The sequence below is a fragment of the Arachis ipaensis genome, chromosome B10, assembly GCF_059453495.1.
Source record: "Arachis ipaensis isolate K30076 ecotype BB chromosome B10, ASM5945349v1, whole genome shotgun sequence".
NCBI classification, from domain to species: Eukaryota; Viridiplantae; Streptophyta; class Magnoliopsida; order Fabales; family Fabaceae; genus Arachis; species Arachis ipaensis.
The window spans coordinates 97,788,503-97,805,899 of NC_142435.1; the positions used below are offsets into that span (position 1 = coordinate 97,788,503).

At 32.8% G+C, this 17,397-nt stretch overlaps 1 protein-coding gene across 1 annotated transcript; it reads left to right on the forward strand.

Annotated features, from left to right (window-relative positions):
- Positions 1-12,112: 12,112 nt before the first annotated feature.
- Positions 12,113-13,180, forward strand: LOC148581007 (auxin-responsive protein SAUR32-like). Its single transcript, XM_088508783.1, has one exon. It carries the CDS (start codon positions 12,526-12,528, stop codon positions 12,922-12,924), a length of 399 nt encoding a protein of 132 aa, XP_088364909.1. The 5' UTR covers positions 12,113-12,525; the 3' UTR covers positions 12,925-13,180.
- The last annotated feature ends 4,217 nt before the right edge of the window (positions 13,181-17,397 follow it).

The window sequence follows — 17,397 nt, forward strand, 5'->3', positions numbered from 1 at the left end:
CCTATCTTTATTTCTGAATTACTCTTCTTCCCTTTTTCTTTCAGGATGGCCACCCGGAAGGGAACCGGAAGACGTTTACATGGGGAGACAAACAAGTCCATCAGCAAAATCCTTGGAGAAAAGCATCAGTTGGAGAAGACCCGTCCACCTGCACATCTCAGCATGCACCGAGGACGGTGCAATCTTTAAGTGTGGGGAGGTCGATACCGATCTCTATGGGTTAGTACTTTCTTGTCTTAACACCAATGTTTAAATTTTTCTTTGTAGTTAGTTGTTGCATTTGCATGTTTGATTGCATGATTATTTGATTTTTGTGCATATTTTACCACTCGGTTAAAGTAATATTTTCTTTTTCAAGAAACCTTTTAGAGAATTTCACTAATTTGAATAAAATTTAATGTTACACTTGTTTGAAGAGATATTATACTGGAACATGGTTTAGAACTCGAACACACAAAACCTGTGAAATTTTTTTGAGCCTATTTGAATTGGTTGCATTTTATCAACCAAAAATTTTGTTTTAGTGTGTATTTTTCTCTCTAAAATTGTGATCTTTGTCTTGCTTAATTCTATATTTCCATTATTTGATGTATGCATGCACCTATATGATTGAGGCCTTTGTTTCACTGAGCTTACATACCCATATGGCCTTACCTTTCATTATCCTTTGCAAACAAATTTGAGCCTATTTTACCCCTTTTTATTCTTTATTTTAGCTCATCACTAACTCTAAGCGGAAAACAATAATGTCCTTAATTTGAATCCTTGGTTAGCTTAGACTAGTGAGAGTGCTTATGATTTAAGTATGGAAAAAGTGGATTTGGAAATATTTGGTTTAAGAATTGGATATTATATATCATTATGTGAAAGAAATGTTTAGAACATGATTCATGCATTCAATATCTTAATCATATGTATTGAGAAAAATAAAAGAAAAAAAAATATATATATATATAAAAGAAAAAAAAAGAGCAATTAAGTAAAAGGAGACAAAATGCCCCAAAGTAAGTGGTGAAAGCAATGCATGTGTACTGTACTTGAAATTAGAATGCATGAATATGTGGAAAACATGGTTAATGGATGGTTAGATATTGTATTATGATTACATGGATTGTCTAAAGTTAGGTGGAAAGTTTAAGTTAATTAAGGATTCAGATTTTAGTCCACTTGACCAAATACAATCCTACCTTGACCCTAACCCCATTACAACCATTAAAAGACCTCTTGATTTGTGTATTTGTGCATTAAATTTATGTTGATTGTTAGATGAAGAGCAAGCCTTAGAAATCAAGGTTAGTAGAGAATTGAGAGAATCGAACCTAAAAACACTTGAGTGATTAGAGTGTATACACTACCAGTGAGGGTTCGATGCTCAATTCCTTGTTCCCTGCTTTCATGAGCTATTTTCTTCTTGCAAGTCTATTTTGTACTTCATTTTCATGATTTGAATTAGTGAAATCCAGTTCATATTTCCTCTTGAAAGATTTGTTTACTTTTAACTAAGTAGGTGGAAACATTCTGCATGTAGTTACATTCATAGGTTGCATTTCATACATTCTTCATTCTTTATAGCTTCTCTTGAGCTTAGCATGAGGACATGCTAATGTTTAAGTGTGGGAAGGTTGATAAACCACTATTTCATGGTTTATCTTGTGCTCAATTAAGTGGATTTTATCAACTCTTTACCCACTTATTCATACTATTTGCATGGTTTTACATTTGCCTTCCTAATTATGTGCTTTGATTGAAAACATGCTTCTTTGGCCTTAAGTTCCCTATGTTTAAATCCTCTCTTATTACCATTAGATGCTTTGATATGTGTGTTAAGTGTTTTCAGAGATTACAGGGCAGGAATGGCTCAGAGGGTGGAAAGGAAGCATGCAAAAGTGGAAGGAATACAAGAAGTTGGAGAAATTGATAAGCTGTCTAGCCTGACCTCTTTGCACTCAAATGGCTATAACTTTAGCTACAGAGGTCCAAATGATGCAGTTCTAGTTGCGTTAGAAAGCTAACGTCCGGGGCTTCAATTTGATATATAATATGCCATAGTTGCTCTGACGCTAAGCGACGCGACCGCGTGATCCATGCGGCCGCATCGCAGTGACGGAAATCAGCATGTTTGTATTCTTCTCCAGCGATTTATGGACTTTTTTCGACCCAGTTTGCGGCCCAGAAAACACATATTAGAGGCTATAAAGTGGGAGAATCCATTCATTCATAAAAAAGGCTTTCACAATTCACAATTTTAGGAGTAGATGTAGTTTTTAGAGAGAGAGGTTCTCTCCTCTCTCTTAGGATTAGGATTTAGGACTTCTCTTAGTTTTAGGAGTGACTCTCAATCCAGGTTCAATGTTCTTTTTATTTATTTCTCCAATTTAATTTGTATGTCAGATTTAAGTTCTTTTGTGAATGCAATTCGAGGTATTTTCAGACTTAATTTTGCTTTGCTTTATTTATATGAATGCTTTTAATTTAATTTAGATATTTTTCCTTTTGGTCTTGGTTAAGAAATCAGTAACTCAGGAATTATCCAACTCAATAGCATAATTGATAATTGTTATCTTTCTAATTGAATTGATCTTCAATAATCCCAATCTTTTCTTAGGAATTAACTAGGATTCAAAGATCTAACTAATTAGTCGCTTGACCTTCCCTTGTTATAGCAAAGGTTAACTAAGTGGAATTAAGATGCAGTTTTCATCATCATTGATAAGGATAACTAGACTGGACTTCCAATTTCTTATACCTTGCCAAGAGATTTTATTATTATTACTTTATTTTACTTGTCATTTAAATATACCTGTGCCCATTGCCCAAACTCAACATTCCCCAGAAAACTCATAACCAATAATAAATACACCTCCCTGCAATTCCATGAGAAGACGACCCGAGGTTTAAATACTCGGTTATCAATTTTAAAGGGGTTTGTTACTTGTGACAACCAAAACATTTGTACGAAGGGATTTCTGTCGGTTTAGAGACTATATCTACAACGCAACTGTTTTTATGAACTTCTTTATTGGCAAAAATCCCTAACGTCAGTGGTATAGGCTAGAATTATTGGCGGCCATTCTTGAGATCCATAATGTCTAAACCTTGTCTGTGGTATTTCGAGTAGGATCTGGGAAGGGATGGCTGTGACGAGCTTCAAACTCGCGAGTGCTGGGCGTAGTGACAGACGCAAAAGGATTACTAAATCCTATTCTAGCATGATCGAAATCGACAGATGATTAGCGGTGCGGTGACAGCGCATTTGGACCATTTTCACTAAGAGGACGGGATGTAGCCATTGAGAATGATGATGCCCAATATACAGCTTGCCATAGAAAGGAGTATGAATAATTGGATGAAAGCAGTAGGAAAGCAGAGATTCAGAAGGAACAAAAGCATCTCCATAGGCTTATCTGAAACTCTCACCAATGAATTGCATAAGTATTTCTATCCTATTTTATATTTTAATTATATTTTAATTATCAAATCTCCATAACCAATTGAATCCGCCTGATTGAGATTTACAAGGTGACGATAGCTTGCTTCAAACCGACAATCTCCATGGGATCGACCCTTACTCACGTAAGGTTTATTACTTAGACGACCCAGTGCACTTGCTGGTTAGTTGTGTGAAGTTGTGACAAAGAACTAAGATTATGAACGTGCGTATTAAGTTTTTGGCGCCGTTACCAAGGAAAGAACGATCACGATTTCGTGCACCAGTTATACAAGAAAGGAATTGATGGAAGTCTGTCAAGATGTTTAAGTCAAGCCGATAAAGATATTGCTTTAGGAGAAGTCCATAGAGGTATATGTGGTGCCCATCAGGCCGGGATAAAAATAAAATGGGTTTTACGTTGAAATCATGCTTATTGGCCTTCGATGGTTAAAGATTGCATCGATTATGCAAAGGTGTGTCAAGAGTGTCAACGCCATGGAGTGGTGCAACAGATCCCAGCATCTGAGTTGCATTTGATTATTAAGCCATGGCCATTTCAAGGATGGGATTTAGACTTAATTGGGTTGATACACCCTCCTTCGTCGAATAATCATAAATTTATCTTGGTGGCCATAGATTATTTCATGAAGTGGGTTGAAACTGTTCCTCTGATAGAGGTTGGGCAAAATAAAGTGATAGATTTCATTAAGGAATATATAATCCATCGATTTGGAATTCCTCAAACATTAAGTACTGATCAAGGGACTATGTTCACTAGTCACTGAATTAAGAATTTTGCAGCTTCGAAAAATATTAAAATGGTTACTTCAACCCCTTAATATGCTCAGGCCAATGGGCAAGTCGAAGCGGCAAACAAAATTTTAATTAGTTTGATTAAAAAATAGATCAGAAGCAGACCTCAAAATTGGCATGAGACTTTGAGTCAGGTATTGTGGGCATATCAAAACTCACCAAGAGGATCAACAAGTACTTCTCCTTATAAATTAGTATATGGACATGATGCAGTTTTGCCTTTAGAAATTAATCTCAATACATTGAGGATTTTGAGGTAAGATGAGTTTCCAGTTGATGATTATTGGAATGCAATGTATGATGAATTAAATGATTTAGACTCCGAACGTGTTTTGGCTCTTGAGAATACGATTCGACAAAAGGAAAATGTTGCTCAAGGTTATAATCGTTGAGTAAAAGAGAAATGTTTCAGTATAGGAGAGTTGGTTTTGAATGTTGTATTGCTGATGGAAAAGAAATCAAGATTTTTTGGCAAGTGGTCCCATACTTGGGAAGGGCCTTTTCAAGTAATCGAATTGTATTATGGAAATGCATATCAAATTAAAGATATTGATTCCGGGAATGTGATTAATTCGAAAAATGGAAAGTATTTGAAGAAATATCGATGTATACTGAATCAAGATTAATAATATAAGTGAATAAGTCAGAATATAAAAAAAAAGTCATTATACATATAAAATATTCTAAGGTGATGAAATATCAGGTGCCAAGAGTGCTGCTAAGTTAGAGTAGAGTTGGATTCTTTCACTGTCCAGAGCAGAAAGTGCCTTAATTTGCTCATAGTCTTCATTCTGAGCCTTGTCAAGCTGTTTCTCATAATCTTTTTTCTTGGCTTTGACAATACAGAGTTCTTTGAAGATTTTTTGTTGTTTATTTTGAGCTGTAACCAAGTGCATAGTCATATCAGCTTTTCTCTTTTTTATTTTGGCTAGCTTTTCATTGATTCGAGCCAACTCTAATTCAAGTTCTTCCTCTTGTTTGTCGTAATGGGCTCGAGCAGTAAAGGCTTGAGTGATCCTTAGATCGAATTCTTTGTATGATGCCTTCATGGGTCGAAGAACTTTGCTAGCTTCCTCTAACTTAGTCTTAACTTTGGCAACCTTTTTCTTGGCTTTCTGTAACTTCTCTTGGACAGTGATCCAATCATTAGAAATTCTTATAAATTCTTTTGCTATAGTAGAGAATTGAGGTGGAACCTAAAATTCAATAGAAAAACTTAAGATATCAGAGAGAAGTGAATTCAAGTTTGTTTTGCCAGTCCATTAAGTGGGTGGATTTGATAAAAGCTTCAGAAGAGTGATTAATTGTCCACGGGTGTTTTGATTAAGCTCCAAGGGAAGGCTGGATGTAGAAGGACCTGTATGAGTTGGAGTTGAGATCGGTACTTCATCTTCTTGAACAATTTGGTTCAAAAAGGCAACCAATCTAGCAAGGTCAATATCAGACAGCTGAGATGGCATATCAGGAATTTTAGAACGTGGTTCTGGACCAAGAAGGGTTGAAGGCTCAGTGTTTTTATGTGGGCTTGGAGTTTTCTGAGGAGAAAGAATGGTTTCTGGGACGTGAGTAGGCGAATCAGAGTCAGGGGTAATAAGAGAATCATTTGGATTTTTAGCCTGGGTTGGAGAAGGAGGATTGTCAATGTTTTGAGTTTGCGATGGTAAAGGTTGCTCTTGTGTCAAATCAACAACTTGTGTCCCGATTGAAACTGGTAGAATCACTTGTATGCTTTCAACAAATATGACAGTTTGAGCTAGTGAGTGGGATTCCTATTGCTCTGTTTCTGATTGATTTTGTTGTGTCAATTGGTTGGGGGCAAAGGAAGAAGAAGTTGATTGAGCAGTGGCTTCAGTCTGAAATAAGACACTTAGTAGGTCAAATCTTCTCAATCAAGTTGATATATTTGAAATTGATATGAAATTATCGGAAGGGATCTTTTTCGGACTAATGGAGGGACCGATTTAGTTTCTGAATCTTCATCTGAATCAGAAGTAGCAGCAACAAGAATATCTTGTGTGGGCTGTTCGCTTCCCTCTGAGGAGCTTTCACTCGAAGATTGAACCTGTTACTAAAGAAAGAATCGAAGTCAGGATATGTTCAAATGAATACAATCGAGAAAGAGTTTGAAGAAGTTGATTAAAAGGTTACCCTTCTGGAAGCTCTTGTAGGAGCTTGATGACTCCTCTTTCGTGGTTGTCTTGAAGGTGTTCCAGCATCGATCCTTATTTTTGAAGTTCTCCTTGGAGAACCTTCAGTAGTTGGGATGGTTCGAATGGCAGAATTTTTGATTTCTTCAAAGGTGCGACCATACTTGGAGAAATATGTAGTCCACTAGTCGAAAAAGGATTTGGTGATGTATAAACTATGCTCATAAAAAAGGTGATTGTAGTTCGTTTTTTGTTTTTGATTCGAGTCAAGACAGATATCGAGCGCTTCCTTCGAAACCAACTCAACGTGATAGAAAGGTTTGCTATTTCGAGGGAGTGGAGTTGGAATAGTTTGGGAGAAGCCCAATTGTCTGGCAGTGCAATGAGGAGCATAGAGAGTTGCCTTGAATTGTTTTTTTTTTTTGTGTTGTGGCAGCCCAATTGGGATCAACTGAATAGCCAGTAAATTTGCCCAATTTCTATTGGCAATCTCATCCTCCTGATCGTCATTTGGAAAAAGGAGACATTCGAGCCATGCAGGACCGCAATTTCGACGTAGGAAGGGAGTGAAATTGAGATCAACATTATTAAAATTCTTGCAAGAATGAAAAAGAGAAAAAATAGCCTAGAAACGGTCCTCAGTTGACTGGGCATTTGGGAAGTTTAGTTGGAAGGAAGTCAATCGAAATCCTTCAATGTGCTGTTTATCAGATGAGCTATACCCATCTTTTAGCATAAACTTTTCGAAAACAGCGTTTAACCAGAGCTAGAGAAGCCAGAGGGGACCTCCTATGCTGATCAAAGAATGGGTTCGAAGGCATTTGAATAAAAGGCCAAGTTCTTCAAATAGATGTCCCAGGATTAGCTTGGCTAGATTGAAATTATTTCCTCGTGTAAGAGGGCAGCTAGAGGGAGGAAAAGCTTTTGCATTTGGACACTTCGAGAGCAGAAGATAATGGCATTCAGCCGATCAAATAGGAATGCAACATGTTCGTCATCAGTCACAGGTTCATTCTCCTTACCCATGTTTTGAATGATGAACTCACTATAAGAAGTCATGTGGTTGATCATGTACTCCCGATTCGGTTGCGCATCAGAAGTCAACTCGGAGAAGTTTATTGGGAGGCCAGTAATGGCAGCCACGTCTAGGAGTGAAGGGCCAATCATCCCACAAGGGAGGTAAAAGTTATTTGTGGTCCTGTTGCAGAAGTTGACCACCGCCCCAATCATCCAGGGGTGAGTTATGGGTGTAAAGTGGGAGAGTCGTAAAAGGTCCTAGATGCCAAGAGCCCTACAGACAGCACTTTTCTCCGATTCAAGACGCATGTGCCAGGTCCTGAAGTCAGCCCCTCGAGGAGTAATTTTAGGGTTGTTCCCGAAGGGTTTCTGAGAATTAATGAAACAAGAAATGACAAGGTCTTGGTTGATTAGCAGGTCTTCCTTGTGCATTAGGGAAGTAAGGGATACGTTTGTGTGCCCATTCTAGATTCTGAATAAGGCCAATAAAGCAATGGATTTCATCACTGATGTTGAACAGAATGAGAATCATTGTGTCATCAACTTGAGGTTGAGGATCTTCAATAATTTCATCATTGATTTGATTGAGTATTTGCAAGGTTGGGGGAGCCTGAGGTTAGACCATAGGACTTTTGCCCTTGTCTTGTGCAGCAACACAGGTTGAAGGGAAAGTCATTGTTGGTCAAAGTGAGAAATGAGAAGGAGAAATTGCAGTTGCAGAGAAAAAAGGAGTCTAGAAGTGAAAGAAGAGATAACAGTGTGGAAAATAAGGATTCCGGAAGAAAGACAATGGTAAGAAATTTTAATTTTAAGAAGAGGTATTTCTTGTTCCATAAGAGAATTCAAAAGAAAGAGCTAACTTTGCGAAGAAGGTGAAGTGGTGTCATACGGGTGAAAAGTTAATGAAAAAATTGAATGGCATTTATGATTAATTAAGGTAATTTCTGTTAATGATTAAATCAGGATTAAGTGTTTTGTCTTCCAAGAAATTATTTCGAAAACAAACACATTAATCTTAGGTGGCAATTTGTTAGTCAACATAAATAAATAAAGGAAAAGGTTATTCAAATTGTTAAGTGAGCTTTCGGAAGAGAAGTTGGTGTCAAAAGAGACATATTTAGGGATGTTGAGTGAGAGCTCGATTAACTTAGTAAACCGAGGAGTTATTCGAGCAAAAGGATCGAAGATTTTTGAAATCGAAGGTTATTCTACAGCTGTTACATGATTAGGCGAAAGAGTGGGAACGGTTACTTGTGTTTTCACACACGTGGGATTTTCATTTCAAATTGATCAGTTAAGAAAATGGCTATAAATACTAGAAGGCTCGAAGTCACAAGGGTTGGAACTTTGCTTTAGAAATTACTCACGCACGCTCACATCTCAGAGACTTTTTGAGTCTGCTTCGAGTTAATTTTCTTTAGAGTTCCTTGCACTTGTTTTTACTCTCTATTTACATTTTTCGCACACTTTACTTTTCTTGTAAATTTATCTTTCAAATACCATTTAATTTCTTTGCCAAATTTACATTTCAACATCTTTAATTTCTATGTCGAAAAGTTCTTTGATTCAATCAAAGGCAACTTATCGCTTTATTTAAATTCAATGCAAATTATTTTGATTTCAGTCAATTTTACTTTTAAAATCTTTATCTTTCATTCCTTCAGTCTTTTTCTTTAATTCTTGTCTAATTTGAGAAACTTTAATGCACTTTTATAAAATTGGTATTCGCAAAAAAGAGAAATAGGTTTCTCTCCTAAACCATTAAAATCGAACTACTATCGATTTGCTAAAAATCGACAAAACAGTTATAAATACTACTTTTTTATAGTAATTTTATTTTTTACACTACAAAAAATATATACAAAAATAGTATGATATTATTTTTTTAAAACATTAAGCATTTTTATTCTCTTTTATTAGCGATCGATGCAATCACCATTCCACCGAAAGCTAATTAAATTTTAGTAACAAAATTAATTAATTAAAATATTATGAAAGTAACTTGACATTAGATGCTAGCATGGATAAGTTGGACTTGGTGATTCATAAGAAATTAACTGGTATTTTACTCGTAATAATATTACGAAAATATAAATTTTTTAAAATTACATCAGTTTTATTTTTATAGATTATAGTTAAAAAAATTTATAGTATTAAATTATTTTTACAAAAAAAATCATAAAGGATAAAAGTTTTTATCGACTAAAAAGACTAAAGTCTCTATAGATAAAAATTAAATAATAAAATTTTTAGTTATTATATTCATATAAAAAAGTTTAATTTTTTACTAATAATTAATTTTAAGATTTGTTATCTAAAATTTGAACGAATTTAAAGTATATATTTTTATATTTAATTAGGTGCTAAGTTTATTGTACAAATAGAAATAATTAATTTTTATACTTATTATTTAAAAATAATATTTTTTACTTTATATATATAAAAATATAATTAAATATTAGTATAAAAAAATTATATTGATAGTTATGAAATTAATTCAAATTTATTTATTTTTTTAAACAATTGAATCTTGATTCTAATAAATTTTAATCACAATATTAGTATTTTCTCTAAATTACATGTAATAAATATTTGAAGAAAAATAAGTGAAAATATAGATTAAAAAGATAAATTTAAAATTAAATAAAAAAATATGCATATAATAAATTTTTTAAAATTATATTATATTGTTAATTTTATTTTTTGTAGCACAAAAAAATAGAAAAAAAATAGATAATGAGAGAAAACAGAGAGAAAGATAAAAAAGAATGAGAGAGGGAGTTTGTTAATTTTAGAAGCTAAGAAAAAATTTTATTTTAATTATAATAAAAAAATATCTGGTGATATATTTTGATTTGTCAAATTACTAATATAAAATATAAATTATAAATTATATATAGAGTGTGAAGGATAGAAAGAAATAGAAAAAAAGAGAAAGGTAGATAAGAAAATGTAAGAAGCAGGTTTACTAATTTTGAAGGAAAATATTTTCTCTAAATTTGAATGAGTGTCATGTGATACATTTTAGTTATTAAATTAGTTAGTGTTATATAAATATAATATATAATATAATTATATTTTAATTTTAATATTTTAATTTTAATTTAATTTGAATGCAATTAGAGAATGCCATATTATATATTTTGATTGTCAAATTTGTAATTAATCATTAATAATGATATATAAGAGAGATAGATTGAGTGAAAAAATGAAAGATATAGAGAAAGAAAGAGAGAAGTAAAAAAAATTTTTAATTTAAAAAAATTGATTTAATTAAAATAAAAAAATAACATATGACATATTTTAATTGCAAAATTAGTAATATATAATAGATAATAGATTATAAAATTTTTTAATTCGGTATATAATCGCTATCATGTAATGAAGTCATACCCATTTAAATGTGATTTATAAACAAATAAAATAATGAAATGTAAACTATGCTGTGAATTGTGACACGTCATACGTCACTGAAGTGCGCAGAAAGTTTACTTCGCTATCTTTTTATTCATAAAAATTAATTATATACGAGTTAATTTAGTGTTAAGAGTTTAATTTAGTTCTTAAAAATGTTCATTAATAACTCTTTTGTAACATGTCATAATATATAACAATAACACTGAAAAATGCGATACGTATTGACAAAATTTATGTTAGCCGAAAGTTATATCATTCACGTTTATATCCTTAAAAAATCAATTCGTTGATTTACAAGTGATTTTACAACAACTATTTTGGTTATTAGTATTTCGAGTTTTTAATTTGAATATGGAACAAAAGAAGTGTTGAACTCTCGTATGGGGAGGAGGGGTGCTTCACCTCGTTGTGGGATCAGTGAAAACAGAATTCGAATCCTGCGAGTTGTGCCCCTCAGAATGTAAAAAAAAAAAATTATCCAGAACAAACAAAATGGAGGGTCCGAATTCCATGTTTCAGATTTCAAAATTTCATGACCAAAGAACTTGCATGTTCCAGTTGTGTACTCTGAGTTTTTTCAATTTTTAACACAGATCCGATTTGTATACTCTGAATTTTTTTTCAACTTTTTCAATATAAATTGGAGGGTCTGATTTGTGTACTCCCACAATTTTAAAAAACACCCAAAATTACCATGTTAAAATATATCACTTATTTTGCTTTCATATCAAAATTTTTTTGCCTAGTATTTCAATATAGTAAAATGTTTTAAATTAAAAAGAAAAAAAAAGGAAGGTGGATATCTTTTTCTTTGTTCCTACGAGAGACTGCGTCACAATTACAGAACAGCAATGAAAGGAGAATGAGAATAATTGTGACGTGTATATTGAGCGTGGCGTAACCCACAATATCCCTCTTTATTTATTCAAAAGTCTTACGCTTATATATATATATATATATATATATATATATATATATATATATATATATATATATATATATAATATTGGAACATTCTGGCTATGATATTTGGACAATTGGACGTAATTTATTTATTAATTCAATTTTAGCGATTCTTCTACGCATTTACCCTGCAAATTACATTTACATTTCATGTGGCCTGCGTTCCTCATGCGAAACCCAAATTCCCAGCTGTCCACATAAAAAATAAAAATAAAAAATAAAAAGCGCTTTAAATTTACTTTTATTTACGCACAGAATATATCCCACCCTAGACGACCATCCAATGAAAATGAAGCTATGACTCCTCCAAAACTTTAGGCTCTATCCCTCTCCTGATATTTTTGGGTTAATTAAATATAATAATTCTGTGTATTGTGTACAAATTAAGGAAACCCTAGAAGCATCGTGACGACTCACCAAAAAGAAAACAACAATCTCATTCACATTCACACTACTATATAAAGATCCCAACCTCAGGCTTTGCAAATCCTCTTTCATTCTTGTTCATTATTGTTGTTTCTTTATCGTGTTATGTAGGTGCTGTTTGGTTGTTCTTCATATAACATGAGCAACATCCCAAGATCTCTCACCGATTCTTCTCTAACTCTCTTTAACCTCGCCATATCAGCCTCTGATCCCTGGCCTTTCTCTTCCGTCTTCTTATAATATTCACAGATCTACGCAGCTAGCTAGCTAGTATTTTAGCTGCTTCAATTCTTATTTTAGCTTATTGATTTTATGGGGTTTGTGACTGGAGGCGTTAACCACCAGAAGCATCAGGACAACAATATGATGAGTTTTCACCTTCACATACCGCATCTCCATTTCAGCCACCACGAGAAGAAGGAGGATCTGAAGGACATACCGAAGGGGTGCTTGGCGATCATGGTGGGCCAAGGAGAAGAGCAACAGAGGTTTGTTATTCCTGTTATATACTTCAACCACCCACTCTTCTTGCAGCTCCTCAAAGAAGCTGAAGACGAGTACGGTTTCGATCAGAAAGGACCTATCACCATACCCTGCCACGTCCAACACTTTCGCACCGTCCAGGATATCATTCATAGGGACAAATCTCACCACTTCCATCACCACCACCACCACCATAATCATCATCATGCCTGGTGCTTCAAAGTTTGATTCCGTTATTATTACTGCTTCTAATTATCACAACAACTCAAACATCATATTATATTATATGTACACACCATTTTATGTTTCTTTTCTTTTTTTCTCAATACCCGGAAATGGGTGGTTGATGATGATGATGACTACGATAATGATGAAAAAAATATATATTTTTGATTGATTTGTATGTTTTGTTTCGGTACAATTGTCATAATTGACAGAAAAAAAAAATTTAAAGAAATGAGAACCGTGCCGTGATGTTATCGAATGAGTGTATTCTTGCCTTCTTGGTTAACCCTTTCTTTATGAATAATGTGTACGAATTTTATAATTCTTAAAAGAAAGAAAGAAAAAGCAGATAAATGATACAAACGTTAAAGACACGACTCAATCGAATTTGGAACAAGGGAAAGAGTACACTTTACTTATTTATGTTTTTTAATTCTCCTTTACAAGCTAATTTTGCCAAACTCACTATTTACTAGATAGGAGTCGTTAGGTCTAACAACTTTGATTCACCTCAACAACTTATGGAGTTCATATGTAAGTCTGTAACAAAAGTTTTAGTTCTCAATATTCCAAATTCGAAATTAAGACTATAAACTAAGTCATTTTATTTGCAGGATTGAGAATCCCAGTGTTCTCTTTCTCTTTCTTTAATTCGTTTTTGGCTTCATTTACACAGGAGAAAGCCAAGATGGGCTTAGAAAATCTGAGATTTGATAAGCTCTTCATATTCTTGTGGCTAAATAAAGATAACATTGATGGGAGGGGGTCCCAGTCACAATGTTCTTTGGCATTTGCTTTTTTAGCCGTTTGCCTCGTTTCCTTTTTTTCTTTTCGTCTTTTTTTTTTTCGTGGGTTATGGTTATGAACTTATGATTAGGAAATTCACAGGAAGTTTGATGAGATAATGGTGGTTGTGGACCAAAGAGACTTCGCGTGTCCGCTTCCCATTGGTTCAACACATTTGTGTCTTCCTTCCTTTATATATGCTCCAAGAATATTGAATCAAATAAAGATAACAAATATGATTAGGGAAAACTCTCTTAATAAGTCTTACTAATACCATGCACTTTATTAATGAAATCGATTTAATTTTTTTTTCACCTGTATCTTTCAATTCGATAAATTAAAAATTAATTTATTTTATCGTAAATTGAATTTCATTTAAAATTTTATCATATATATATATAAAAGATGAAATCTTAATCTCTGATATTTATTCAAATAAACTAGTAAATTAATTATTAAATCAATTCAAATTAATTTTAAGTATAAGTCCATTCGTGCGGTTTCACGCAGATTGTATCATCTTGTTAAAATGTCATAAACATATCACAAACAATAATAATTCAGCAGGAGATTGAGGCCAACGAACCAATTCAAGATCAAAATTTCGCCGAATGTGGTGTGAGAATATTGACTTTGAATACATAGGATTTCTTAACATATTTCCCTCGTGCTTGAAAAATGTCCTAGGCCTATAGCTAGTAGCTACCAATTCAAAAATATAGTTAGGTGTTAGGAATGACAATGGGGCCGGAGATGCCTTCCTATTCGCCGTTTTTGTTTTTAAATTTGTTTTTTTATTTCTATTTCAATTTTTGTCATGAAAAAATATTGTTCTATTTTTATTTTTTTAATTTGCAGAATTTCATTTTCTGTGGAAGCTCCATTTCCTATTTCTTTATATTGATAATTTATATGAAAATTTTAATAAAAAATTTAAAAATTTAAAAAAAATTATAAAATATTTTTACAACATATAAATAGATTATTGTCCAAATTAAAATTATAAGTCTAAAAATATAAAATAACACACCATAGTAATGGAGAGAAGAGATTGAAAATATAGAATGACACAATGTTAGTGTTATAAAAAGAAGACATTTTTAAATTAAGATTAGGTTTTTAATATATATATGTCTCTATATTAAAAATAAATTATTAAAAATATTTAAATAAATTTAATAATTCGGAATGAGTACTGGGGACGGGACGGAGATTCCCGCTCAGATTTTCGCGCCTGCTTTGACGGAATTTTATCCTATTTTCATTTTCGTTGTTATGCAGATTTTTATCGAATTTGGGTTGGTTCGATATCTAATGATTTGGGAGCGAAACCTACTTTTCTTAGGAGTATTAGTTTCGAGTTGTGCATCAAAAGATTCCAACCTTGGATGAATAAAGAAGAGAAGAAAAATTCGAAATGTAAATGGAATTTAAATGACTTGAAATCAAAATTATAGAACAAAAAAAATGACTTGGAACTAAATAAAAGCAATAAAATGCCTTCAACAAAAGTCAAAGGATTTTAAATTCAAAAGACAATGCAGAAATGTTAAAGAGAAAAAACAAAGACTTTACAAGAAAATAAATTTGCAGAAAAGAAAAAATTACAAGAGATTTAAAAGACATGAAGGAATCTTAAAAAAAAAAAAGCTCTTTATAGACTCAGAAAATCGTTGGGAATGTGAGTGTGTGAGAACGGTTTCTAAAACCGAATTTCAACCTTTATTACTTCTAAACTATGTCTATTTATAGCCATCTTCAACCAATCAGATTTTCTTCACGTGCTCCTTATATAAAGAAATCAAACATAACTGTTTTCGCTATAACAAGTATGATAACTGTCTTCAACTGCTTCAATAACTGGCCTCTCCGTTGCTTCGATCACGAACCTTCATTTTTTATTTGCACTTTCGATCAATTTAGCTCACTCATCGATGATTTCTTTTGACCACTTTTGAGCACCTTCTTGACAAAGTCTAAACAAATGTCTTTGATTTGTTCGTCATCAAATTATTATTTTTAGCCAACAAATTGCCCCCTTGAATCGATGATTCTTTTCACAAAGAATGTGTCAATTCAATAAAACCTTCCCTTTGTTATTTAAAACAGAAAACAAAGTTTAAATCCCAAAAACGTTTAGGATCCCCAACTGACACCAATTTTTGGGAAAGACAACATATACTTAATAAGATTTGTTTGTACAATAACTCGAATAGTTTTTGTAATCATATAACTTTTTAATTTTGTACAAGCATAGTAAAGGGAAAGGCACAATATTTCGATGACAGAATATCTCATTTCGATATCAGACAACACGCAACTTAGGTAATAAATTGCCCTTTCATGCCCTTCCTCATCGTTTTAAGCTAGGATACAACCAATTGTATTTGTTGAAGCCGCAACATACGATTTTAAAGGTTCAAAAGGTCATACTATTGCTATTATAGGTGCTTTCGATAAATAATCCTTAATTGAATCGAATGCCTATTGATGTTCTCCTGTCAACAAATATTGGGAATCATTTTTAAGCTTCACCAAAGTCGAAAAGATGCACATTCGACAAGATAAATTAGAAATAAATCGACAAAGAAAATTAACTTTTCCCAAAAAAAATTGAACCTCTTTTTTTCGATTTAGGAGGTAGCAATTCTAGAATTGCTTTCGCTTAGTTTTGATCAATAGCAATCCCTTTCTTTTGTACCACAAACCCTAAAAAATTTTCTATCGAAACTCCATACGCACATTTCAAAGGATTCATTTTTAAACCTTTCTTTCTCATAGTTTGGAATGCTTGGCATAGATGGCCGAGATGCTGATCCATCAAATTTGATTTCACCATTACATCATCGATATATACTTTCATAAATTTTTCCATGTATTTGTGAAAAATAGTATTCATAGCACGTTGATATGTTGTCCCAGTATTCTTTAATCCAAAGGGTATCATTATCCATTCATAAGTTCCTAATGCTCCAGGGTACCGAAAAGTTGTTTTCAAGACATCTTCTTCAGCTATGAAGATTTGATTATAATTAGAATAACCATCCATAAAACTTAAAATTTTATTACCTGCCGTTGAATCAATTAACATGTCTACCACAGGTTTAAAATACTTATCTTTGGGAGTAGCATTATTCAAATTACGGAAGTTGATACAAACACAAAGCTTCCCGTTTTGTTTCATTACTTGTACAATATTCGATACCCAATTGACATAACGAGCAGTTCGAATAAAAAATTTGCTTTGATTATTCTTTCGATTTCTTCTTTGATTTTGAGATTGATTTCAAGGGAAAATCATCTAGGTGCCCGTTTCACTAGTCGAGAAAATGGCTTCAATGCCAATCTATATTCTACCAACAAACGATCAAGACCAGATATTTCATCATAATTTTCAAGCAAAACAATATTTGTATTCAATCAATAAATTAATCAACTTCATTTGAAATTGCTCATTAAGATTATTACAAATATAAGTAGGTCTATAATCACCAATTGATCCTAAATTAATGTTTTCAGGTAGATCTTGGGATTCGAAACCTTTTTCAATATGAGCGTCATCAACTGAAGTTTTCTCGAAACCTAAAGGCTCCAAATCATAAATACAATCGAAAGCAAAATCTGAAGTAAAGTAAACTTTATTATTGACTGAATCAGCAGTCAAACCATTTACAGCACTAAGATCTTTAG

Excerpts from the sequence above, each read along its gene's own strand:
- LOC148581007 (XM_088508783.1), top strand. The coding sequence starts at position 12,526 with ATGGGGTTTGTGACTGGAGGCGTTAACCACCAGAAGCATCAGGACAAC.